This window comes from Artemia franciscana, chromosome 15 (genome assembly GCF_032884065.1).
Source record: "Artemia franciscana chromosome 15, ASM3288406v1, whole genome shotgun sequence".
NCBI lineage: Eukaryota > Metazoa > Arthropoda > Branchiopoda > Anostraca > Artemiidae > Artemia > Artemia franciscana.
The window spans coordinates 35693274-35720651 of NC_088877.1; the positions used below are offsets into that span (position 1 = coordinate 35693274).

The 27378-nt window shown below is 34.8% G+C and overlaps 1 protein-coding gene across 1 annotated transcript in view; it reads right to left on the reverse strand.

Annotated features, from left to right (window-relative positions):
- The window catches only part of LOC136036414 (ankyrin repeat domain-containing protein SOWAHA-like), a 102150-nt gene that overhangs the window by 8017 nt on the left and 66755 nt on the right, over window positions 1-27378 (reverse strand). The window contains exons 5-6 of the mRNA XM_065718630.1: window positions 26121-26153; window positions 24482-24583 (exon numbers count right to left, since the gene is read on the reverse strand). Of these exons, the coding sequence (XP_065574702.1) occupies window positions 24482-24583; window positions 26121-26153 (135 nt within the window). The remainder of the gene's footprint in view (window positions 1-24481; window positions 24584-26120; window positions 26154-27378) is intronic.

The following is a 27378-nucleotide window of genomic DNA, read 5'->3' on the forward strand; positions in this document are numbered from 1 at the left end:
AGTGGCAGGACCGGGAATCGAAGGTATATGTGCGTCATCAAACCTTAAAGCCCCAACTACTTTTATATGCATAATTTCATCTTTCTATAGGGGATTGCCCCCTCGATCACGCCCCTCGACATTATTGTGGCACAATATTTTAAAAGAATTTCTTCTAAGAGCTCAACTTGAAATCATGGAAAGGATTATCTTATCTTTCTTCAGAATATTTTAACGTCCCCCATCCCTGTATCCTGCCAAAATTTGAAGTGGTACACTTTTTAAAGGATGGTTATTATTCTCGAAGCATCATTATACGTTTAAACTTTAATTCAAAACGGGGAGTCGAAGCTAAGAGTGGACACGCTCATATTTAAGACAACCAGTGTCAATTAGTTCTTGGAAACAAATTGCAAGCAAAGAGCGAGTCTTGTCAATAAAAACCAAATTCTAAAATGAAGAATTCATTAAAATACATTCAACAGTAAAATAAACTTCTCATGCTGCTTCTGAATATTCAACCTTTATTTTTGACTTCAAAGCTGCTCATCGAAAACCAGTAGCAAATAAAAACTTGCATGATAATTTTCGAAAAAGAAACTTGCTGAAAACTGCTTCCCAGCTATATCACAAAATGTGGTTGTTCAAAAAAAGGTTTGTTAGGAAAACTAACCTGCTTTAAACTGAGGAGAGCAATGAATAAAACAGCTCTTAGAAGCAGACCGTTAGTAAAGAGTGACCCTTGTCGATAAAATTGAAACACTAAAAACGAAGATTTCGCAATATATGCAACAACTAATATAATATTCATGATTATTTGAAACACAAAAAATCGACTGACTTGAAAGTTGCTCATCGAAAACTATTAGAAAATAGACTCCTGTGATAATTTTAGAAAAGGAAAAAAAGTTTCCAAAAAGGAATGCAATCTAGAACAAAATTTTACATGCAGCCCAACATGCATCAGAATGCTAAACGTACTATCTACACAATTTAAAATTTATCCTTTTTCGAAGAAGGACGGTCACGCACCCGTGTATTTTTTTTTTGGGGGGGATGACTGTATCAAACCAGTAGTCGTAGACTATTAAAAGAGAATTAATTCGAACGAAAATTTAAAGATCAGTTGCATTTCTAGAGTAAAAACAGGCAACTCAACAAGAAAATTGCATTGAAAATTGAAAATTGAAAACTATTGAAATAGTTGAAAATTTCAACATTGAAAATTGCAGTGAAACCAGGCCAGTATTAAACATCAGGCCCACTAGGCCCTGCGGCTTTCACTATCCTCGAAAATTTTGGGGATTTCCCCAAAAATCTTGCAAAAATGGGAGCGGCAAAAACACTTGAGCCTACATGCATCAAAGTTTTAATTCCGGCCCTGAGGGAAACAAAATCTCAACCTGACTTGAGATCAGAAGAAATAGAAACCTACAATAACTCAGACTCAAAACGACCAGAAATTAGTATTAAAGAATAAATGAAACCGGAAACCAACCGAAATGAAATAAATATTGATAACAAAAGAAAATTCAACAGCTACTAATATAAATGAATAAATAAATCTTAAAACGAGTAAAGCTAAAATTGAACATTCAAATCAAGCTCAAAACGAAGAAAACTATTTCCTGCTGAAGTATAAATGAAACCCAAAGCGAACAGAAATCAAATAAACAATCATAGCAAACAAATATACAATAGGTACTAATATAAATTAATAAATAAATCTTAAAACGAGTGAAATTTAAATTGAATACTCAAATCAAGCTTGAAACAGACAAAAATCACTGCAAAAAAGAGTTTTGGTTTTGCCTCCTTCTCTCATTGTAAAAATCTAAAACCTACTGCGTCATTGGCGCTTTACTGAAAACATATAATATCGCAAATATTTTCTCTTGTACTTATTACCACCTTTAAAAAAATATCTAAATTAAAGTAAAATTAGATTTTGATTCTCTCAAGACAGTTAAAGACAGATATAGTTTCACTACAAAAAAGAGTTGGATTCTGCCTCCTTCCCTAACTTTAAAAGTCTAAAGCCTCCTGCATCATTGCCACTTAACTGAATTAAATTAAAAAAAAAGTTTTTTAACTGCAGGTAAGGAGCGACATTATAACTTAAAACGAACAGAAATTATTCCGTATATGAAAGGGGTTGTCCCCTCCTCAACGCCAAAGATTGACTCTGTCACAACTCGACTTTTAAAAAAAAATTAAAAAAAAACTTTAGCGCTCTAGCAACATTCTAGGACCACTGGGTAGATACGATCAGCCGTGGGAAAAAAGAAACAAACAAACAAATAAACACGGATCCGTGATCTGCCTTCTGGAAAAAAAAAATACAAAAGTCCAAATTTTTGTTTTTAGGAGCTTGAAACTGCTACAGTAGTTTTCTCTGATACACTGAATCTGATGGTGTGATTTATATGATTTATATGACTTCTATAGTAATGTTCTCTGATACGCTGAATCTGATGGCGTTAAGATTATATGACTTTTAGGGGGTGTTTCCCCCTATTTTCTAAAATAAGGCAAACTTTCCCAGGCTCTTAATTTTTGATGGGTAAGACTAAACTTGATGAAACTTATATATTTAAAATCAGCATTAAATTATAATTCTTTTAATGTAACTATTGGTATCAAAATTCGTTTTTAGAGTTTCGGTTAATATTGAGGTGGGTCGCTCCTTACTACAGTTCGTTGCAACGAACTCTTTGAAACGAATTATATTACAAATATAGCCCCAATGACACAGTAGGTTTTAGAACTATTGCAGAGAAAGAAGGAGGCAAAACCCAAACTCATGTTTGTAGTGATTTTTGTTCGTTTCAAGCTTGATTTGTATGTTCAATTTAACTTTCACTCATTTTAAGATTTATTTATGCATTTACATTAGTACCTATAGTACATTTTGTTTTGCTATGATTGCTTATCTAATTTCTGTTCGTTTTGGGTTTCATTTATTCTTTAATATTAATTTCTAGTTTAAGTTCTGAGTTTGGGTTATCGTAGGTTCCTATTTATTCTGTTCTTAAGTTTAATATGGCTTTTACTTTTCTTTAAAAAAATTGTTTTCCGGAAAGTGTTTTTTTAATTAATCCATAAAAAGGTGTACCGAAATCATAGATCGTCTATCCATTGAAACCAATGGATATAGAGCGTCGCATAGTTGCACACGATCTATTAACGTGCTAAGAAATGAATTCTCTTGTGGCAAGAGGGGTACCTAGGGCCCTAAAAACGTTCTGGGACCATATTTTCAAAATTTTTCTCTAAGAGTTGGGTCAGATTAATTAAATCAACCTTCAGAAGAATACAAATCTAACCTCTGACCTTTCATTAGGAAGAATATATAATGAATGAATACAGGATGAAGGATCCACTATGGGCGCTAAGAGGGCGAAAGCTCACCTCTTACTACGAAGACATAGTTTATTTAGCAAAATAATACTTTAATTCCAAAAGCAAATTCATTAAATGGGCTCATTTCCTAAAAATATTGTTTAGCAAAAGGTAGATGTTGATGCACAGAGTAGTTTTTTTTTTGGGGGGGGGGGTAGCTGTGGTTATGGTATTAAATATACACAGAAATTCAATATTAGATTAGCTGTATCTGACATTTTTACACTTTTGAGATAACTGACAAAATATGTTTTCTAAGCCGTTCACAAAGAGATGATCACAATGGCATGTTTAATCACACTTTGATGCTCTAGATCAGCATGGTATGGCAGAAGTGTGCTATGGGTGGCTGGGGGCCCCTTAAGATGAGTAGGTAACCATACTCATAAAGAGAACAAAAAAAAACATGTACATAGGCACTTCAGCAGGTTTTAATTTCAGGTATCAGGGTATGTCAACATAGCTCAGTGGTTAGAGCTATACCCCTAATTAGCAGCTGCCATGGGTTCGACTCCAACTACTAGCCAGTTTTTTCATTGCAACTTTCGATTATTTTTCATATAAGATTATGACTGATTGATTTTAATGGGATATTCAGCTATTGGCATGAACATGCCAGACGTATTTTAAACACTAGTATAGTACTTACTCCTTTGGGAATAGCTGCGCCGAGTTCAAATTTATGTTGAACGAAACTCTAAAGTTCAAGTCACGGACCCAACACAGATACTATTGCACCCCCTCATGGTCCGTGGGGAGCCCAAAAGAAGGATACAGCACCTTTATGAAAATTTTCCATTTGTTTTAAGGCTGGCTAGTATGCAGGGGGCAGGGCTTTTGGACCTATTTTCACTCCCAAAATCCTATATTTAATAAGTTTTTTTGTTTCAAAAATTCACTCCCCCTCTCCATTCCAAAGATATGCTGTGCATCCTCCAAAAAAGGCGCAAATGTGCAAAATATGTTCCAAGAACACGAAAAAACGAAGAACACGAAAAAAAAAATATAGAAACCATGTTAATTTTCAAACGGTGGAAAAAAACAAAAAAAAAAGACAAAGTAGATATTTTGGTAAAGACCTCCACTAAGCTATCCTCAGCGCTCAAAAAACGAGGAAGGAAAAATGTATATATAAAGCAACATCTACTTTATCTTTCTGTTAGTTTCCACTTGCTAAAAATCACCCGAATATTATTTTTTTATCCTTTTTTTTCTTTACATTCTTCTTTTTTTGCAGAATGTGAATCTTCCTGTGCTAGAACCTATTTATGAATCTGCATGGACTACACAGAAGTGCTTCCCTGAATGGCAGAAGATAAGCAATAATTTTTGGATTTCAAATTTTGGATTGGCTTTCGTTAAAGCGCCGCCTTATCAAAGATCAAATCTACATAATAGTAGGTATTACGTGCAAAATCATAGCAAGCTAAAAGCTATCCGTCTTCGACCAAATAGCCAAGAATAGCTCGCGATCGTTTTTATAACACCGTTCCTTTTCAGCGTAATATCATATCTTTTTGCTTAATTTACATATGGAAAGTTGCAAGATCAGGGGATTTGTCTTACCAGCTTTTTTCTCGATTTACACCTAATTACGCTTTAACAACAATGATTTCGACTACTATCTTATTGTGAAGCATCAAATATTCACAGCATAATATCATATGAACGTGTTAAAGCGAAAAAAAGAACTAGTCTACTATTTGTGAATATTTGTTTTTATCTTTTGAATTTAAAGATGTAAATTGTCTACTCTTAAGTTTACAAGGAGCAGAACAAGTAGGTTTCTTGAAAATAAATACCTTGCAAATAATACCTTAGAGTTAAAAAAAATAACAAAAAGAAAACCTGAACGTGCCACATTTGTATTTAATTATAAGAAGCTTTGAGAAAGTGCTATGAAAATGATTAGATGACTTTGCGGGAAAAAGGGCGTGGGAAGGGGGCTAGCTACCCTTCGATCTTTCTTTTCACTTAAAAAGAGCAATAGAACTTCTATTTTCGATTCGAAAAAGCTCTCTCCCGATACCTAGGATCATTAGTTAGATACGATCACCCATGAAAGAAAAACTAAACACATGTCCATGATCTTTCTTCTTTTCCACATTTTCCAATTTCTTCTTTTCCAAATTCCAAATTTTTGTAGATGGGAGGTTGAAACGTCTATAAAAGGGTTTTCTGATGCGCTGAACCTGATGGTGTTTTTTAAGATTAATTTCTTTCTCCTTTTTTCGAAAAAAGGGGGGGGAAGGCGTGTTTCCCCCTTTTATCGAATATAAAGCAAATTTTCTCAGGCTGGATAACACTAAATTCAATGAATCTTATATATTTGGAATTGGCATAAAAAGTCAATTCTTTTGATATATCTATTGATATTAAAATTCCGTTTTTTAGAGTTTCGGGTACTATTGAGCCGCGTCACTCTTTACTTACAGTTCGTTACCACGAACTGTTTGATAAGCAAGCAATAGTTTAACAAAACAAGTTTTAAAATAATACTCAAACCCTGTTCACAAAAAAGTATGCGACAAAATGGCAGAAAACATCACTTTCCTGTGGCATAATCTGTTTGATCACTTTAAAAAGGCTCTAAAACTTAGAAGTTCCGTTCAAATTACCCCTATCCCGATCTTCTAGGATTATCAGCTCGAGAAAACCCTTTTTTAAAGTTAGGCTATATTTCATTAATTAGGGTTTAATTTTCAGTGACCATTTTTACGTTTGAGGATTTTTAACTTTGGTCTTACTGTCTTGGTTGTTCCCTGTTTTGCTTTCTTTTACTCGGACATTCGAAGCTAAAACGGCTCTATTGGAAATTGCAATAATAAATATTATCTTTTGAAAATAAACACTATCTTATCTCTTAACCCTGAAAAAAACGCGCATCCGTGATCTTTCTTCTGGGAAAAAATGGAAATCTCCCCATTCTTGTAGGCATGTTCTTCAAACTTCTACAGAAACAATCTCTATAATTCTGGATCTAGTGTTAAAATTTTCATTAAGATCACTTGCCCTTTTGGGATTCCCTTTTTTGAGTTTTGGTTACTATTTCGCCCTTGTATCCCTGGCCATGGAGCCTTTCGAGGGGAATTATGTGTATTGTAATTCGATTTTTAATTGTATTTTGTATTGTCTTCTATTTAATATTAATAAACTTCTCTCTTAATAATGTCGCTCCTTATTTACATTTTTTTTCTTATCACGGACTTTTTGATTATGCACTATATAAAATTAAAAAAAACAAAACAAGTGTTTTCAACCGAAAGTGCAGATCACTGAAATTTAAAACGACCAGAAACTAGTCTGTCTGCGAGGGGGCCGCCCTTCCTCAATCCCCGTTTGTTAAGCTTAACTTTTTTGTGCTTTAAAAAGATTCTTATTCCATTTCAACAGCCTTTGTCTTTCAGCAGTCGTTCTTAAAGATATTAAATAAAAAACAAGTTTTTTAAATGAAAGTAAGGAGCGACATTAAAACTTAAAACGAACAGAAATTTCTCCGTATATGAAAGGGGTTTCTCCTCCTCAGCGTCCCGCTCTTTACGCTGAAGTTTTTTACTGTTTTAAAAAGTAGAGTTAAGAGAAAGAGTCATAAGTTTTTTACTGTTTTAAAAAGTAGAGAAAGAGTCAAACTTTAGCGTAAAGAGCGGGACATTGAGGATCTTTCCAAGCGCCTTTTCACAGATTACAGGAGAAAAGCTACAACAATTGCAAGTTAAGGACAAGATAAAGAAAAATCCACAGGACCATGGCGACTTGTCACAGAGGGGTCGCCTTTTACAAATTGCTTCCTGTCTACTACAAGAAGCTGATAAGGTTTAAAACCTACAAGAGATGGCCCCTCTATTAAAATGACTTAAAACAAACTGATTATTTGACTTCATGTTCCGGTCTGATATTCAGGCGCCAAAGAGCACGGTATCCACAGGGGGGCGTTGTTTTACCCGCCCATCAGATTTGAATAACAAAACTGATTAAATTCAAAAAGGTTTATTTTAAAATTCAAAAAAGGCCTATTTTCCGACCATCGGCCAACCTAAATTGGCAGAATCAACAAAACTCTCTAACTAATTTACTAAATTTGTGCTCCTCAAAACGGCTACTTAGTAGAACTGAATTAATGCTAAAATTTGGCATGGATGAATACAAAAAGGTTCCTTTTGGTGGGTAATTAAGTTGGCTTTGGTTTCCGGACGACAGATATGGATCACGCCTAAACCCCCAAAACGTTTAAAGATCCGTCTCGATGGGAGGAGTAGTATAAATAAAATGGGAATAGAATTTAACTATCCTAATTAGCGTATTTCAGAGGATACTAGACATTTAACTTATTGAAAAGTGATTACGCTTCTAGTTAACAAGTTGATGTGTTAGTCTTCATTAGTGAGCGGCTTCTTTTTTTCTTTTGAACAAACTACGAACAAGTAAGACCGTATACAGGGGGAGTCACTGGGTGGACCTTCCCCCCCAGAAGTTTTATCTGACTCATAAAAACGTGGCAAAAAAACATGTAAACAATTTTTGATGCGCTTTCTCAAGTTTTTTGTACCCCCCCCCCCCCCGAGAAAAATTTCTGGATACAGTTCTGCGAAAAGGAGTCGAAAACAGACTGTAGCCTAAACATAGAGCAGGGCCAAACTACGGAATATAAAAATACAGTTAAGTTATAACTGGTATAAAAGAAACTTCAAGATAAGGTAATTAATGCATTTTTCTTCAAGGACAAAATTATGTCAAACTTAGGACTTCTTTTAAACTACGACAGGAGCGTGCAAACTCCATGCATTAGGATATAACGGCTATATTACAAATAGCCGTCCCCAGAAAAAAGAAAATAAGTAAAAAATAACCTTTAAACCCTTTACACAAATTCTCCTTTCAGATTACAATCATTAAAAGATGAAAATAAAAAAAAATTCCGAATAGACTAACCTTGATATTATTTGTTAATTAAGAAACATAAAAGCAATGAAACCTTTTTGATAACAAAATTCGAAACTGAAATTGCAGCCCTGTGGCGACAATGTCAGGAACGCTGGACACATCCACACCCCTTCTAGACACGAGCGGTGTTCACAGCATAATGCTTCGCAACCAAATTCCTTCTCCAAAATATTATGATATTTATGATTCGCTCCATACTTTTATACAGTTTTCATTTAGTTTACTGGTTTTGGGGTGTGGAGACACCTCACTCCCCCGAAGATACTCCCTATGCATGTACCACTAGAGGCATATCTAGATGGGTACACGGATTGAATCCCCCCCAGAAATATTTCTCCAAATCTTAAACTGGTCATAAAATACAGGTAAAAACACTTGCTTCCCACCAGAAAAATTTTTTGGTAAATGCTTCTCCCCCAAAAAAAATCTTTTGATATTTACGCCCCCTTACTCCCAAAAAATACTAGATACGCTCCTACATATTATTACAGATAAAATACATCAACATCAATTAACAAGTTCTTAATTCACTATTTTGTTTTTCAGCAGTCAAAAACTAAAAGTTGAAGTCTTCATGTGTGATTGTTAATTTTGGCTTATTAAATGTGTCTATGCAGCTTAGTATTAGACGATGAGGACATATTGATAAGTAAACCAATTATGAAAAAAAAATTGTATTTTCACTTAACAAATATCAACACAAATGGGAAAGCATCAGAATGTCTTAACATAAATAAAGCGATCAAAGGAGAAATTATTAAGAAAAAAAATTGTACTCCAGTCTTTTACAGTTATATAGAAAAATAACACACAAAGAGGATGATGAAACAAAATGGTAAAAAAAGGCAACAACTTTTTAGTTAATTTTGAATAAGTACTAGTAGCAGAACATGTCTGAGAACAATAAGAAGACTTAGCGCAGACTCTTCTGGGAGGATTGGAACCCTAATGACTGTATAATGAGTAATATTGGAGATTATTTCAGGCACCCGTTGTATACATTAGACGACTATTTTCGAAGCTGAGTCAAGGATATTATGTAGGCAAGATTCAAATTTTAATTCCTTTTTTCATGGATTGACGCTCAATCAGGCACTTGTGCTAGGTTAGTCCGTGGGTATTTGTATATATATATATATATATATATATATATATATATATATATATATATATATATATATATATATATATATATATATATATATATATATATATATATATATATATATATATATATATATCAGTGGGGAACCTATTGAGAGGGTGGAAGAGTTTAAATATCTGAGATCATTCATAGATCCTGAAGGTGGAGCTTCTAGTGAGATTCAAGTCAGGGTTAGAAAAGCTTGGTCCGTCTTTGGCCTGCTCCACAGATCACTATGGACGTGAAAAAAAATCAGCCTCGTGACGAGGCTCAAGATCTACTCAGTATGCGTGGGTTCAATTATGCTATATGGATTTAAGACTTGGCCCCTCAAGGCGGAGAAAGAGCGTCAGCTTGATCCTTTAAACAGAAATTGTCTAAGGGGTCATAAGCAACATGAGGATGTGGCGAAGAATCAGCAACCAAAGGCTGATGAAAATGCGCAGACAAAAGCTCGACGTTTCCACAATGATCAAGAAAAGACGTCTAAGTGGCTAGGTCACGTAATGAGACGTCCGGAAGAGACACTAACAAGTCAGATACTACTAGCAGGCCCCCTTCTTCGTGGAAGAAAAAATCAGGTGGTCGAATGAAATCTGACATCTTGGCATAATGTCGTCAGAAAGAATATTAAATGGCTTGGGGGGTTCGAAAGCATGGTTACAAGTGGGACAAGCGTGGCTGGAGTTTATTTGCCCACATAAAAAAAAAGACAGAAACCAATAGAAGCATTTGGTCCAGCAGCTTCTTGATGCCGAGATGAGCTGAACAAGTGTTGTCTCGTCTCAGGGAAGTAATTAAGAATGTCGGTACTTGCTCTCAAAACAATCAGTTTTCTTGAGTCTAATAGAGTTATGCATTTTAATAGGTAAACATTTGCCGTCTATAACCAAAAACATTCGCAGCAAAACCGTTCAGATGAATTACAATATTTTATTTCTAGACTGTATGGAAAACCAAGTTCTGAGTTAGCCCCCCTCCCACTGTGTTCGTCAGTGGCAAAAAGTGCCCCTGATGCAAATTCAGCACGGCACCGTATAAGTATCGAATTAGAAAAACTAAATGCTTCCTTCTCAACTTGATTAGCTTGCTGGCGCCTGGGCAAAAAGACCCTTCGGAAACTATCGTCTCGTCTGTCAAGCCTCTGTCCACAATAATAAGTACTAATCCCTTATTTGTGTTTTGACACCGAAATCCAACTACCCTGGCTTTTGTTATTGATTAATGCCCCAGCAAACCGAAAGGGGATGGATGCGGAAAATCACCGGTCAAAAGATGTCGCTTCTTACTTGTATCCGATGTCATGTATAAATAGGACTAATCCTCTTGTTGCAATTGGAGGAATTAACATAAACATACAAGATGGTCAGCGTCGCCAAACTGACCTTCCTGAAGAACTGCAATATTTTAAAGTCCTCCAAAAACCTTACAAATTACCCATTGAGTGCAAAATTATCGTACTTACAGAAAAGTAAAGCCGAATAAACTGTGTTTCAAACTGATGAATTCTAAAAATCTAAAAATAGAGGATTTCTATGAAAATTGTAGGGAATTAAAATGAAATCGTAAAAAGCATTGATAATTCAGGAGAGGGGACAGTGTGCGCGTATGGTCGAGATAATAGCGAAGAAAAAGAAGAAGAAAAACGTACAATACGTATCGCTTAAGACAACTCGTCCAAGGACCATGCATATATACAAGAATTTCTTTCAAGAGGATGGGGCTCGAATTATAAAAAACGCAGCAAATCTTACGGGACGCGACAAATTTTGCACAAACAATAAAACAAAGCTAAATAAAAATAGCGAAAAAAATCTCCAAATTTCAAGAGGAAGAAGGGGCCAGATATCTTTGCTTCCCGGAGAAGTAGTACAATTATTCTGCATATTATGAAGTAAGAATTGTTTTCCGACTTCAAACTGTCCAAATGCTTACCCCCCCCCCCTTATGTACAAATATATAATCCAAATTATATATTTCCCATATATTTTGTCACTTGTCTTTGTCTTGTCTCTTTCTTTGCTGAAGAAAAAACTAACGAAAAAACTGGTTTGTTCTCGAGTTTTACACAGGGTAAACTTGAGTGAGTGGCGCGGACGGGTATTTTCCTCGGGGGGCGTTCCAGGGGAATATTTTCCACAGGGGGAATTTTCGGGGAGTTGGGGGTAAACAACGGCCACCGGTAGATTCTAGTCATGGTAATTGGTGCAAGTTGCTGACGACAATTTAAGCCCAACCAAGAAGTACAATATCACTCAGTACGACAAATCTTCTACTCAGTTACCTCTTTTCTTAACGATTGTCCACAGATTTGGGTCGTGGGTACCTATGTGTATGAATGTATACCTTTTTTTGGAATGCTCACAGGAAGAGGTGCAATAACGGAGACTCTTGTCCGTAGGAGTACTAAAAAACAAGAACGAAAAAGCCCCAGAGACTTTCTTTTAGCTTATGAGCTTTGAATTTATGGTTCTTTGGTTTTTTAAGGGGACGGGGGCAGTTCTTTGAAAAATACCTTGTCATCGAGGCATTTTCAAACAGTTCGTGCTAACGAACTGTAGTAAGGAGCGACCCGGCTCAACAGTAACCGAAACTCTAAAAAAAAACCTAAAAGTCAATACAATCTTAACGAAAATCACATCATCAGATTCAGCGTATCAGCGAACCTTATTGTAGAAGTTTCAAGCTCCTATCTACAAAAATGTGGAATTTCGCATTTTTTGCCAGAAGACAGATCACGGATGCGTGTTTATTTGTTTGTTTTTTTGTTGTTGTTTTTTTCCAGGGGTGATCGTATCGACTGAGTGGTCCTAGAATGTCGCGAGGGGGCTCATTCTAACGGAAATTAAAAGTTCTAGTACCCTTTTTAAGTGACCAAAAAAATTGGAGGGCACCTATGCCCCCTCCCATGCTCATTTTTTCCCGGAAGTCACCAGATCAAAATTCTGAGATAGCCATTTTATTCACCATAGTCGAAAAACCTAATAACTATGTCTTTAGGGACGACTTACTCCCCCGCAGTCCCAGTGGGAGGGGCTGCAAGTTTCAAACTTTGACCTGTGTTTACATATAGTAATGGTTACTGGGAAGTGTACAGGCGTTTTCAGGGGGATTTTTTTTTGTTTCGGGGGGAGAGTTGAGGGGGGGGGGTTACGTGAGAGGATATTTCCATGGAGAAACATCTCATGGGAGAAGAGAATTTCAGTGAAGGGGGAACAGGATTTTCTAGCATTATTTAAAAAAGCAATGAAAAAATAAATATGAAAAGTTTTTTCTACTTAAAGTAAGTGGCAGCATTAAAACTTAAAACGAACAAAAATTATTACGCATACGAGGGGTTTACCTCCTCGTTATACCTCACTCTTTACGCTAACGTATTTTTAGTAATTTCAACTATTTATTCTACGGCCTTTGTGATCCAGAGGTCATTCTTAAGGAATTGGGACAAAATCTAAGCTTTAGTGTACAGAGCGAGGTATCGACGAGGGTTGAACCCCCTCATATACGCAATAAAAACATACGAATATAGAAGGTCGTTACGAAAGTTAATTCGTACGTTACGTATATTTTTTACCAGTGAAAACGTTTGTAAAAAATTAAAAGTTCTAGATGCTTTTTTAAGTAATCAAAAACTTGGAGGGCAACTAGGCCTCCTCCCTCGCTCCTTTTTCTCAAAATCTTCCGATTAATTGCAATTAATGAATATGCAAATTTCGTTTTAATTATTTATGTGCGGAGAGCCAAGATCAAAACATGCATTAATTCAAAACGCCCAGAAATTAAATAAAAAAAACAAGTTTTTTTAAATGAAAGTAAGGAGCAACATTAAAACTCAAAACGAACAGTTTCTTACTGTTTTAAAAATAGAGTTAAGAGAAAGAGTCAAACTTTAGCGTAAAGAGCGGGGCGTTGAGGAGGAAAAGCCCCTTTCATATACGGAGTAATTTCTGTTCGTTTTAAGTTTTAATGTTGCTCCTTACTTTCATTTAAAAAAACATGTTTTTTTATTTAATTTTGTTAAGAGTCCATTTGACCAAAACAGTGAAAATCTCGAGATTTTGGAATTGTAGTGGGCAGGCGTATCCGTGATTTTTGTTCGGGGGGGGGTTATTATTTTCTGGGGAGGTGGCTTGTGCAATTTTTTTTTCAAATATGCATCAAAAATTCGTTTGTATGCATTTTTTTACGTTTTTACGAGTCGGATTAACACCTCGTTGGGGGGGGGGTTCAAATTTCCTCTGCGTAAATGCATGCTATGTCCTGAACATTCCTGAAAACGTAGAAGAGAAATTGTCTTGATTTTGGCCAGCCAAGATGGTTTAGCTAAAGAAATTGAAGTAAAAATACCCAGAGTTCATAACCCCTGCTGTAGTCCCGAGAGAAAATATAAAGACAGGATATGTCTACAATTGCATAATAAATGAATTCAAACAGAAAATGTTTACAGACCAAAGACATCCAAGCGACAACTCCAATACACAGCTAAAGAATAATTACTTTGTCACAACATCAATAGAAATTGATGGATCGGTTCTCCCCTTCAAGTTAATTTAGATTACGGTGACAGACAACTTCTGTCGATGAGAATACCCTCCAATGTTGTCATTTGTAAATAGGCCTTGCATACATTCCTCGGCTTAGAATGAACAATTAAGTAAAATCAACATTTTAAAGATTGTTTTAAACAGGATAATTATACAAAAAACTTGTTCTTTTGAATTTTACTGGCTGTTATTGATAACAAAAAATCGCTCAAGAACAGTGCTTAAGAACATATCGAAAGATACCATAAACATTAAAGAGCCTGCTTTATCATATATGAACTTTATATCACAAAAAGGCTGCATATATGAAAATGAGGGACCACCCACAACTCATCACTTGGTGCACATCTCGGAGCGGCACCTGCGTCACAGAGATCTGGCATGTGCGACGGAGAGACAGCAGACTACGGCCCCCCGGATGTCACCCTAAGTTATGCCTGTTCTTGAGCCGCAGAATCACCAGTGGAAATTCCCTTCCAGTCGCAGTGTTTTCCGCAGTTGAAAACAGTTTGGAAGAACTAGAATATCAGTCTGAGAACTAAGATTAGAATATTTGAAGCAACAGTAATGCCACTGGTCACGAATGGCTGTGAAACGTGGGGACTTCAATAGGCTGAGGCAGATTTGTTAAATGATTCCCAGAGGAATTGTCTCAGCATAGTCTTAGGTACCAGTTTAGCTGACCGCATATCAATCGATAAGCTGAAAACGTAATTTCATCACACTTAATAGTTTACATGAAAAAATATTGAAAAAATTATTAATTAAAGTTATTAAAATTTAATTAGAAATTATTTAAATATTCAAAAATTTATTTTAATTGGAATTTATCTAAATATAATTTTTTATATATTTCAATTGGTACTTACGTGTTATACCGACCACACTGTTATTCTTGATCGATTTAAAACTGGTTTCTCTGTGTGCACTCGGAGATAATCAGCTTAGCCTAAGTGAGATAAACTACTATGCAAGTATATTTTAATTAAATATTTAATGTACAGAGGTGGTTAGGTTAGGTATTTAATGTAATGTGTTCTGGGCGACCTGTTTTCCATAATTCTCTGTTGTAGATTCCATAATTTTGTTACTAAAGTATTATGTTTTCACAATATTTTGGTATATTTCACTTCACTTCTTGAGTGTAGTCGGTAAAATACGTAAGTACCTTTAAATTTATTTATTAAATTATTTCAATTTAACTTTAATTTATAAATAAAATTTAAATATTTGATCATTACAAATTAAAAACATGGATAGATAACACCTAGGAACGAATTAGTATTGATTTATGCTTTTCAAATTAGTTTCTAACCATTTTAATTTTCCGCTTGACATTAAAGTCAAGGAAAAACAAAAATGTTAGCATTTTTTTTTTATCAGTAATGACTACGGCATGGCTGGGGCATAAGTAACATAAATTACTATCTCACGACGAAGCCATGGGTAGATCTAAAATTCGATGCTTCTTAGGTAGAAAATCAACCAACAAGAGATACATCATTTGTCCCATCTCGTTGGACGGTTTTGCCGCAATGAACATTTGGAAACATTAAGCCGCAAAACTTCCAAAGAATGTCACGACGAGGAATGTTAGAACAATGTTCTAACTCCCATTGTTACAGAATATTTCTAACAGCTGAAAATTAAGAGTTATTTAGCAAGGAATTTACGGAAAAGCCGGAAACCCAAGAACTTCAAGTTTGATTTAAAGTTTAGGGCTTGGGCGACATCGCTAAAGGAGTTGTTTTAAGACACAAAGCCCTCAACGCGTTAACTTGATCATCAAAATGTCAAAGAATGTCAAATAAAAAATGTCAAAAAAATGTCAAATAAATTTAAACAAAACAACAGTTGTTCTGGAACATAAAATGACACTTGTATCCTAGTAGAAACAGAAAAGAATGATAACAAAACAGATAGATAGCAATAAAACAGTATTTTAACAGCATAAAAGGTAATATAAAAATCGTTGAAAGGGTAATTAGAAAAAGTAAAGCAAGTGTTTCTATTTTATAGTTTGTTTTTTTTTACAAAAGAAGGAACTCATTTTACTTTTATTAACACATTTTGAGCATTTAGGCACGTTCATATTAACCAAAATAGCATAATTTCAATGGTTTTACGCACCTGTTGAGCATTCGCTATGAAATCAACAGATGGTTTTGATAGAATAGACCTTTCAGTGACATAGGTCTAGAATATTCTACACTACCAAACAAAGCCGTTTATTTAAGTACTCTTTCCTATGCGTTTCCTCTTTAAGATAAGAAAAGGAGTTGTGTGCCAATACTCTGGGTATGGCACACTAACTTCCAGAGCAAAGTTGCTGCTTTTGTTGGGGGGAAGGAGCAACATCAACTGATTCATGAAGAATTCTGATTTTGAAACTAAAATTATATATTATCTGGATTCTATAATTTTTATTTATATATTTATTTATCGATTATGCTTGTTTTTTCGTTTTTTTTTCTCTCCAAACTTCAGAGCTTTCATTAAAAAAAAACATAATGATAACTTGAATAACACTAAAACCAGAAGCATATAGGATTGTAATTTTGACAAAATTAATGTTTAGGAGGCAAACGCTGCCATGAATAAAAAACGCATCAAAAATATGTTTCTATTCATTTTTGTCACGTTTGTACAGATGGGACAAATACTTCGGGGGGGGGGGGATCAGATCCCCTTGCTCCCCCTAGATACGGCCTTGCAAACTAAACAGGTATTTTAGTGTTTATCTTTCTATCCTTAATAGTCATAGCTCTCATTTGGCACTTGACAGTGAATTGAAAAGTCTGCTACTTGAAAAAAGGAATACTAACAAGCAACGTGAAAAAACCTAATCTTGCATTTAATACGTAAAATATTTTTCTAGAAACCAATTCGACGAAGCTAATCGCTGAACCTTTTTCACTGTTTATTATATGCTGTTGTTTGTTGTTTTTTTGTTTTTTTCAAATTGACCGTTGAACAGATCCTATAGTGTTTATTTTTTTTATTTTAATTTTAAGACAATATATAATCGAATATATAATGAATATATAATCGATATATTCTCTGAATATATAATCGATTTTTAGCGTGTAAATGATTTGTGAAAATAGAGATTTCAGCAAAATAGAAACCAAAGGTTCATATGCATTTTCATTAAATTAAAAAAAAAAAAAAATAAATAAAAGAAAAAGGTTGAGAGACTGAGGACCATTTAGCACGAATTGATCCAATTCAGCTAGCCAATTTTTGCTAGTCCATAAACTTTTTTATCTTTTACAACTGTTTGGGATATCTCATTAATGACAGCAATGCATTTGACATTTCTAGTCTTTATATGAGGGGGGGGCTGCCCTTTCCTCAATCCTCACTTTTTACGCTAAAGTCTTACAATTATTTAGAAATACTTTTTATTCGAATTCACCTGTCATTGTGTTTCAGGAGCCGTTCAGAGCTAGGGATGAGGAAGCGACAACGCCCCTCATATACAGAATTATTTTTTGTTCGTTTGAAGTTTAGTCTTGCACCTTAGTCTTCCGTTGAAAAAACTTGCGTTTTTGAAAATTTAATTTCTGACAGTTTTTCAAATCATGTCAACATATCCCTCCCCCTAACTGTAAAATTTCCGGAAACTTTTCTCCCCACGAAAAATATTCTCTCCCTACCGCTCCTCCCCAGTAAATTAATCCCTAAAAATTCTCGTATAAATCCCAAAAACAAATACTACATGTCAACAAAGGGCAAATTGCATAAATTAAAGCCCTTTCCCCATGGGCTGTGGGGCTTAATGTCATCTTCAGAGGCATGGTTATGAGACCTTTGAACTACGATGAACCAAATTTTTGTTGATGAATCTTAAAATTTTGATTTGGAAATCTATGGGATAAAAGGGGGCTAGATACCCTCCAATATTTTGGTCATTTGAAAAGGTAATAGAAGTTTTAATTTCCGGTCAAATGAACCCTCTCCCGATCTTCTCGGACAATCGTTTCGATATGATCATCCCTGAAAAAAAAAACAAGACGCAGACGAAACCTCACGCATCCATGCCGTTTCTTCTGCCCAAAAATTAAAATTCCATATTTTTGTAGATAGGAACTTGAAACTACAACAGTAAGATTTTCTGATGTGCTGAATCAGATTGTATGATTTTTCGTTCAGTTCACTTGACTTTTTGGGGATGCTTCGAAATTTTTTTCGAAAATGAGGTACATTTCTCAGGCTTGTAGCTTTGGATGGATAAGGTAAACTTTACGAATTTCATATATTCGGAATCAGAAAAATTCCAATTCTTTTATCAATTAATTATTATTTAAACTCCTTATTTTAGAGTTTCGGTTAGTTTTTACACAACATAATAATATGAGTACAAAAAATTTACTATTTTTTGTAAAATAGTAAATTTTTTACAATTTTTACAAAATAAATATAACTTTTATATTTATTCAGCAGAATGCCAGATATTAAATCCCATCAAAGTGCAAATTAAACCGAAATATAGCTACGTAATGTCTCATTTGTCCCACCATGAGAAATTATGAAGTTCTAGACAAGTTGCCAACATAATTTTTATTCAAAAAAGAAGAAGGAAAGGTGGCAAAACCACAACGATTTTTCAAGAAGATGAGGTTAGTAGTAGTAGTAGAACTATTTTATTAGAAAAAAACATTTCTTAATCAATAGCACAACATAAGCGAAGCTTGCGAGGCTGTGCTAAATTCAAAGAAAAAAAGAGACAATATGGAGAATAAGAAGTTATGGAGAATGAGACCATATACCGAGATCAACAAAAAACAAAAAAAAACATAAACAATACACTCCCTTGCGTGACCCCAAGACAACAGCAAAAAACAAAAAGAAAATACATAAATATTACAAATGAATAAGCTATGTAAAATTCATATTAATCAAAATAAACATTTTCCGCCAGGAAAGTTTCAAATATTTCTACATTGTAAAAGCACCTTGACTTTCTCTACGTTTTGATTCTTTTGGATAGTAAGGGGCTGAAGTCAATATCCCTGACCCTCCCATTTTCACACCACCAATTCTATAATATAAATTGAAGCGAATCACATCAATCTGAAGTTAACTTTCAGGGGTATGCGTTTGCAATGTCTATCACTGTCAAACAGTCCTATTCTTTAAAATACTAAGAACAAGTGATATAGAAACTTTTACAACCATACATGTTTAAAAAATTAGCAAATTATTCTTATTTTTAACAGATGAAAAAAGAACCCGTATGCAGTTCCACTGTTTTTGGTAAAAACGGGCGCCAAATTTGGAAAAAGATAACGTGGGTGAAAAACAAGTTACAAACATGTCGCACTTAAGAAGTCTAGTTGTCTTTTCATAATCAAAATACATATTTTTAAAGTTTCAATTTTTACAGGCAAAAATCAATTCTGAATTTGCGAGATTAGTTTTCCTTACTCATTTTAACGGTTCAATTTACTAACTCAGACAAAAATCTGGTACTGCTCTAAAAATTTCATAAATTGAAACAAATAAAAGAAAAATCTGACAAAACCGTAGTTTTCACTAATGAATAGACGTAGGCTAAGCTGGAATCAGCGGGCAAAAAAGGTATTTATTTTGATATTCTTGATCATTCAACCATCAATAGTTCAAAGATATAAACAGTGACGTAGCCAGTATTTTTTAGGGGGGGGGGCACAGAACCTTTGAAAACAAAAAAAATATACATTTTTGTTTTTTCCGAGTCTGAAAAAAATTCGCAGAGGGGGAGGGTTCAAAACCCCCTATCCCCTCCCATATATACATCTTTGGACATAAAAGATGATCAAAAAAAATTTAGTAAGAAACAACGACATTCAAATCATGACTATAGTAAAATCTAAATAGGAATAATTTCAACTGATATTCTTAAACGCTATATTTTAGTCTGTCACTTCGCCGTTAAAAGAACTAATTAAATTAAAATCATTAATACAAAACACTAAATTAAAAGCAAGAAAAAGCTGTAAAAAAAAAGTTAACACAAGTTATACTACATGGCTATGTAAAAAGTCTCGTAAGCAAGACCATTAACGAGGAATACGGACAAAAAATTCTTAACGATCATGAGAGCGTTTAAACATTAAATTGGAAATAAGGTATTTGTTTTTACGGCAGGCTAGCAGACACATGTCACCGAAGAGTTTGTCCAGTAAATTGAAAGCATGTAAGTTTTTTTTTTCTGGTTAAATAGTCGTACACTCATGGTGAACCCATTTTCATCGATCAAAACACTACACATGGTAGCTGGCAAGAATCTCTTAGCAAAGTCAAGCTAATTAAAAATCAGCAGTATAGAAATTTTGCGGTTTTCGCAGACCATCTATCAGCAACAACATGACAAAATCAAAGCAATCTTTTTGCAAAACCTGAACTCAACGCCAAATATACTAGCTACTTCATCGTAGAAAATTCTTCAACTTCTATCCATCTTCCTAAACAAAAGATTCCGACAATTTTTTACCGAAGTACTTATTTACGTATGTTTTTAATGAGAAAGATTACATAGATGTTGATGTTCTTCAAGTATACTTTCAGCTATCCTGTACAGTTCATTAGAGTTAATTGATGACCGGTCACTTGGGTCGTGTCAAAGTAGCCTACTGCAACATGAAGTCGTTCGGCCGCACCTTAATGAAATTAATCATAGGCTAAAATCAATAGCAGGCAAAAGAACCGGATGAACAAAACTATAGATATTTTTTTCTTTTTAAGATGAAAAGCCTGAGATACAAGGGGTAAAATGAGAAAGACACAAAATGGAAAGCGACAAATCCGACTCACGCTTAAAGAGTTTGGGAAGGAGAGACCGTGTGGTTCCCTCTCCAGAAGTCCCTGGTAAAAAAGATGGCTTTTTATTTTCCCTTTTTTATCTTCTTCTCTTTGTAATGAGAGCTTAGTACCTCTACGACATGTATTTGATATTATGAATTTGACGGCATGATGTTTATCAAAATCGTTCCCGTTTTTCAGCGTTTTTCTTCTTTTTTCTAATATTATACACATTTTTTCAGGCTCATGTCTTTTGAGGAGCAGCTTTAAATTTAGTATATATTTTGATTTGCCATACAAAGACGTTTCTTTTATATATGTATTGTTACAAAAATTCTTAGTTTTGACTAGTGTTAGTATGATTCACTCTTTACTTACTGATCAATACCATGAACTATTTTATAATAAAAAAAGAAAAGGGATTCAAATAGATCACTATACTACTACTACTAATAACTCACTGCAGCATCAAGCCGCCTGAGGCCAACACAGCTACGCACGCTCCTCCTCCAGCCTAATCTATTTAAAGCCTCCCTCTTTACACCCTACTATGCTCCACCTAAATAGCATTTTAAGAGCGATTATCTGTAATCACAAGCTTCTGAATTTCAAATAAGGTCCAATCAAGGGGTTACACACTGTTCGAAACAAACTTACAAAACTGGGTGGTTTCATCCCTTCTTAACACCCTTCTGGCCCAGACTCTGCCCCGGCCTTCTGTTATATATTCATATCTCCAATAATAACTTCACATCTCCTCACCTTTAATATACAAAAAACTGTCTAGTGTGGAACCCCTTGATTAGAATCAATTACTTTAATATCTCTGCCCAATTATCGCATCGATAGACAGGAAAAATCTTGGTATATATAAACTTTTATTGAAAAACATAAAAACGTTTCTCAGACATTGAACACAATCAAAAGACGTCATTCGGAGCATTTTAATAAGAGAAATTTAGTCGAGCGATTACAACAAAAACACACGAGGTTTAGTGGTAATTAAGGTGTATCGGCTAGGATAATCAAGCCTTTTATCCGCTCCCACACTGAAAGACCTGAATTCACAGTTGTAGTACATGCACATATAAAATGATCATCATCATTATTTTATTTTCTGAGTCTCATTAACGTTGGCAAAACAGACTCCTATTTCATGCCAATGTTTAATCTGTAACGTTTCATCACTATTCATGATAATGAACGGTAAGTAAAGAGTTACCCTTGACATCAGAAAACGAAAGTCTCAAAGGCAGGATTTGTATTAAAATATATACTTTTTTATGCTGGTTCCAGGGTTGTAGGCAAAAAAATTGCATAGCTTTGGAAAGAGGAGAAACTATCCCTAGAAGCGAGTACGATCTTGATGAAAGTTACACAAGTAAAGTCAAAAAGTCTGGAAACAAATAAGAAGGATTTTCAAAACTCTGTCTACGAAATATAAAAGGGCATTTTCATTTATTTTACAGATTTTACTGTAAATTTTACTTATACAGTTTATTCATGTTCGTTAGTGCATAACGTAAATTTCGTTTTTCGTATCGCTTTTTGTACATTTTAAAGAGGTCGTTAAGCTCAATATGGAGAAGGGAATGTATTCTCAAACCGCTCTTTATTTGTAGGATACTCCAATTGCATATTCTACTCGAAAATGATGGTCATAAATACAGTTTTAATTCATTTTACTTTTGTTACTACCAAGATTGATGGTATCCATCTAGTGTTTGTAAAATATCGAGAGATACATACATTTGACAGTCTTAGGAGTTGAACGAGCCTAATCATATTCCTAAGCATCAAAAAGACGCCACAGCAGATTACCAGCTGCCGTAATTTTGCTACCACAAAACAACAACTTCGGCCAAAATATGGCCTGAATCCCAGATCGGAGGCCCTGCTGCCGCGCCGTGACATACCCGTCAGTTAACATACATACAATCAATAAAAGTTTACGGTTACTTTATACGGCTCTGTGATGCTTTACGGAGCCGACACATGGCAAGCATCAGCTGCAACCCTCAAGAAAATAGACGTATTTCATGCAAAGAGCCTGAGGAGGATTGAGGGCCTACGATGGTCCGACTTCGTCAGCAACGAAAAGCTTCTGCAGCTCACAAAGCAGTCTTGGTTTTCGACTCAAGCAGCCGAGCGAACCTTACGATGGTTCGGGCATCTGCTTCGAATGCCACCACATCTACCCGCAAAGATGATCTATGACTTCGACCCTATCAAAGTTGGTTGGAAGCGACCTCGCGGCCGACCGAAGAAACGTTGGTCCGACAGCCTGTCCGAGTGCTTGGCGATGGCAAACATCAGACAGGGCGAAGAGCAAATATTAGCCATGGACCGAAGTGGGTGGAGGAAGCAGACGTCACTCTACGCCGTGCAGTTCCCGGCAGGAGACTTAAGTCAAAGTAAGTCAAGTTACTTTATACAGTTTATATAGCTATTCTAACAGTTACAAAGTATTAAAAAGATACACACCAACTATTGGGAAATGTAAATGAATCTTAATTTTTTAAAGGGGGGGGGGCTAAAGCCTCAAAACGTAAATTTCGTTTTTCGTATCGCTTTTTGAAAATTTTAAAGAGGTTGTTCAGAGTTGTTTGTAGGAACCTAGTAGGGCTAAGATACACTCCAATTGCGAAGACCAATTGCAAAAATAGTGATTCTTAACGAAATTTTTCGTTTAACAAATCGAAGCACTGTGATATAAAAAAAAGTTGAACTTCAACATAAAGAGAATGGGGTTGAGGAAAAGCATTCGTCCTTGCATTTAGTATAACTCTGGTAATTATACCAAAAGATGCTAATGCCCGATCCTTTTTTTTTGCCAAATTGAGGCTTTTAACATTTCAGATGTAAAAAGTAACCATTAGGTTGTAACCATAGTATTCTTTATCCAGATAGTTTCTTAACTTCCCTAAGAGTTTAATTAGTTTGCCTTATGGGCAAATTTGTATTAATTACCTATCACAATTAAGGCAATTCTTTGGTAAAGTAACAATTCTCTAAATACTGTTGAGCAAATACTGTCTTCCCTGAGCAGAGCAAGAGCTAATGAGCATTAAGTCTTGTTTGACTGACCCCCTACCCTTCTCTCGTTGTTAAACATTCAAATTTTCATTCAATATTCCCTTATTTAAGTTCTTATCTCTACACTTTTCCCACTGATATGTGAAAGCTTGAGTAAAATTTCGGTTAAGGGAAATCTACCAAAAGACACTTTATTCGTGTCTCAATTTCGTCGGTTTTTATGCGCTTTTGGTTAAAAAGTGAACAGTTTTCATTAAACCGAAACTAGAAAAAAAGTTATTTTAATTGTAACTATGCAGTAGATAGATATTACCCATAAATGAGTTCCAGTAACTATATATCACTTCATTCATTCCCACAGTAAAATATTTAAAGAAAATCAAACATTCAAAACTATATTTGGAGAATCAGTAGAATGGAATTTTTGCATTTTTCATTTATGACGTGGGCAAAATTAGTCTGGGCAATATGGCACCTGTAGGAGGCTAAGAGAAGTGGAACCAGCGAAAAAAATTTCAGGGGGAAGGAATTTGAATACGGTTTTTAGCCAGAAACCGTAAAATGTGTCCAGAAGAAAAGAACATTTAGGATATTTGCATAATCCAACCCCCGGCCCTCCTGAGAATACCCATGCTATTATGATACTTACCCTTCTTTTTGCTAGTCGTGGTTCTTCTTGTAAAAGCTTAGCAATGTGGTTGTATTCACCCCTTGCACAAGCCACAATCCATTCACGAGCCCGCGGGTCCATCTGAATAAATAATTAGAACAATTAGATAAAGAAGGGTGGCAATTGAATACTTATAATCCTGTTTGAAATGTAGGCCTTTTAGATTTTTTTTTCTTATAGTTTGTATTACTATGAATATTTGGGGGAAAAGAAGAAATGAAGCATAAAATGAAGGAAACATACAAATATGATCCTAAAATATAATAATCTAAAAGATAAAATATAGGAACAATCTTTTTATATGCGAGATAAGAAAAAGAAGATTAAACAAGCAACTGACTTAGTGAAAAAGAATATAAATTCTCAGAATTCCACTCCAAAATTACTCCTGACAATATGAGCACATCTTGATATAATTATATCTTAATTTTAAAACATTAATTTCTCAAAGGCAATAGATAAAAGATTTCTAAGATATTAGTGACAAAACTTCGCAGGCCAAAGCAATTAAATTACGAGTTTTTCATTTCGTTTTATGTCAAAATACTTCATGTTTTTGACACAAACACGTTTTGTGTCAAAATACAAAACTCTTACTTTCTATGTTCATTGTGTTATTCGCCAAAATTAAGCATTAACGCCCTAAAATGACAATGAAAATTCGGTATTGAATGGTTAATCATTTTCATAAACTATTTTGAAAGATTCAAATGTATTTTAACACTTTTATCAGGGTAAAATATACAAGCGAAAAAACCTGCACCGAAACTAATTTCTTTTATCCTTTCCTCTGTATTTTTTTAATTGACGTAGCATATGTATGCGGCTAAAATAATTCAAATTTTCTCCAGAAAGATCACCTTACCTAATCCTTTAAGGGTTTGTAATCTTAATCGCTTAAATAATACTCCAAACTGTATTTACCCTGTTAGCTTCTATTCAACAACAACAAAATAATCCTATTGCATATATATAAAGAGAAAATGAAAATAAAATCTCAATCAAATAGGCTACTAATGAGATAACAAGGTTCAACAGACAAAACAAACAACAAAACTCAAACAACTACTTATTATAAGGGTGCTATGAGGGAACTAGATTTTGAAAACTGATCAGGGGGATTACGACGCTTAAAATATCAAGAAACAATACCATAGAGGCACCAGATCATATTAAGAGGCAAGCCGTTTTTCAAACTGAGAGTGAGATTTTGATGAACAGGTTTTACGACACCAGCAATTCTGGTCCCAATTTTATTGAGTCCATTGAATTTATCAACTTGCCACATTCGACAAGAATATTTTGATACTCTTCGTTAAACTTTGGACCTTAAGCTAGAGCATACCCAAGCGCCAATTGAGTTGAGCCTCCAGTTTCGTGCTTAAAGAACAGACTAAAAAAGGGCCTTTTTTCAATGAAAAGCAATTTAAAAAAAAAACAATAAAGTGCTTAACTCTTTTAGTATTTTTGGTCTTCTGGAATAGGAGAGGGAAATTTCTGGAATGAGAGGGGGTAGAATTATTTCAACAAAATTTGTACAAAACAGAGGGGTAACACAAAATTACTACTTTTACGATCTAAATTTCCGTAACACCATAAAGGAAAGCATAAAACTCACCGTTGCCAATGAGGATGTATCATCGTCTTCACCCTGGAACGAAAAAGAAAAAGCGTAAGCAAATCTGTACACGAAAAAGCTTTTAAATTGGAAAGTGTTTCACATTATGGGACCCTATCAATAAAAAGTCATATCGCGTTCTCTCTCACTTATAGAGAGATCATCTGTCTTTTTGGTAGCTTGAGTAAATGCAACTTCTAATTGATTTTAGTTTCTGTGTGTACGACATGCTGCATATTTCTAGCGTTGGCCTGATTTAAAAATTGGAAAGGAAAATAATTTTTTAGGAAATGTAATTTAAATCTTTAAAATAAAATACTCTGGATTCTTTTTGCGACAGGGCTACAATGAAAGAGAAAGAGATATGGGTAAAAAACAATTACTCCTTTCTTTTCATCGGCGGCAAAGCCACCGTCTTACCAGTATTCGATATGCTCATTGCAAGCGGTTTGCGGTGGCTACACTTCCTTAAAACTTTAATGGTTCGTGGTTCAAAGGTCAAAACAAAAAGAATTTGAAGCTATAGAATTTAATTTCTTTTCTTACAGCGTGTGCATGTCTCTTTTTTCCTTCTTTTTTAGCTTCTTTTTCCCGGTTAGTACAGTGCCCCAAAAACTGCGGGTTGCTGTACCCTGATAAGTCATAAAACTTGCATGTAAATGTGCCTAAAACAATAACTAATGTCAAATAAAGAATTCACAACCAAAACAAGGATAAAAAAAGAAAAGTCAAATATGGTGGGCATTGGTTTGAGAAAGACTGAATTAGCGAGCAATGATATTGTTCTGATAGCAATAGACTCAACTCGCCCTCTTTTAAACTCAACTCACCTCATTATGGGAGCTCAATGCAACGCTCATCAACATACCGACAAAATACATAAGGACAAAAATACATAGGACTCAATCTAGGCTTTCACTTCTAGGAAGCTTGTCATATTTAAGGGAAACCACTTCTAAGGCGGAAGGTCACTATTTGCGAGAAATGCTGTTCTACAGAAAAGTGTTCAATCAAGAAAACAGATAAAGAATGGAGGGCCCAGGCAATGACAGAAGTCAAAGAGCTTCATTCGGGAGATGCTCCTGTTGAAGACTTGAGTAGAGCTCTAGAACCCTGGAGAACCCCATTAAAAAAAGTGTAATTTTATATACGCATACACAAAAAGTGTAAACACGACTAACAATCCTGGCTTGCTCAGTAGATAGAGCATCAGACTCTCAATGTCGGGGGCAGAATTTCGAGGAGTTGGGCTTCTTTT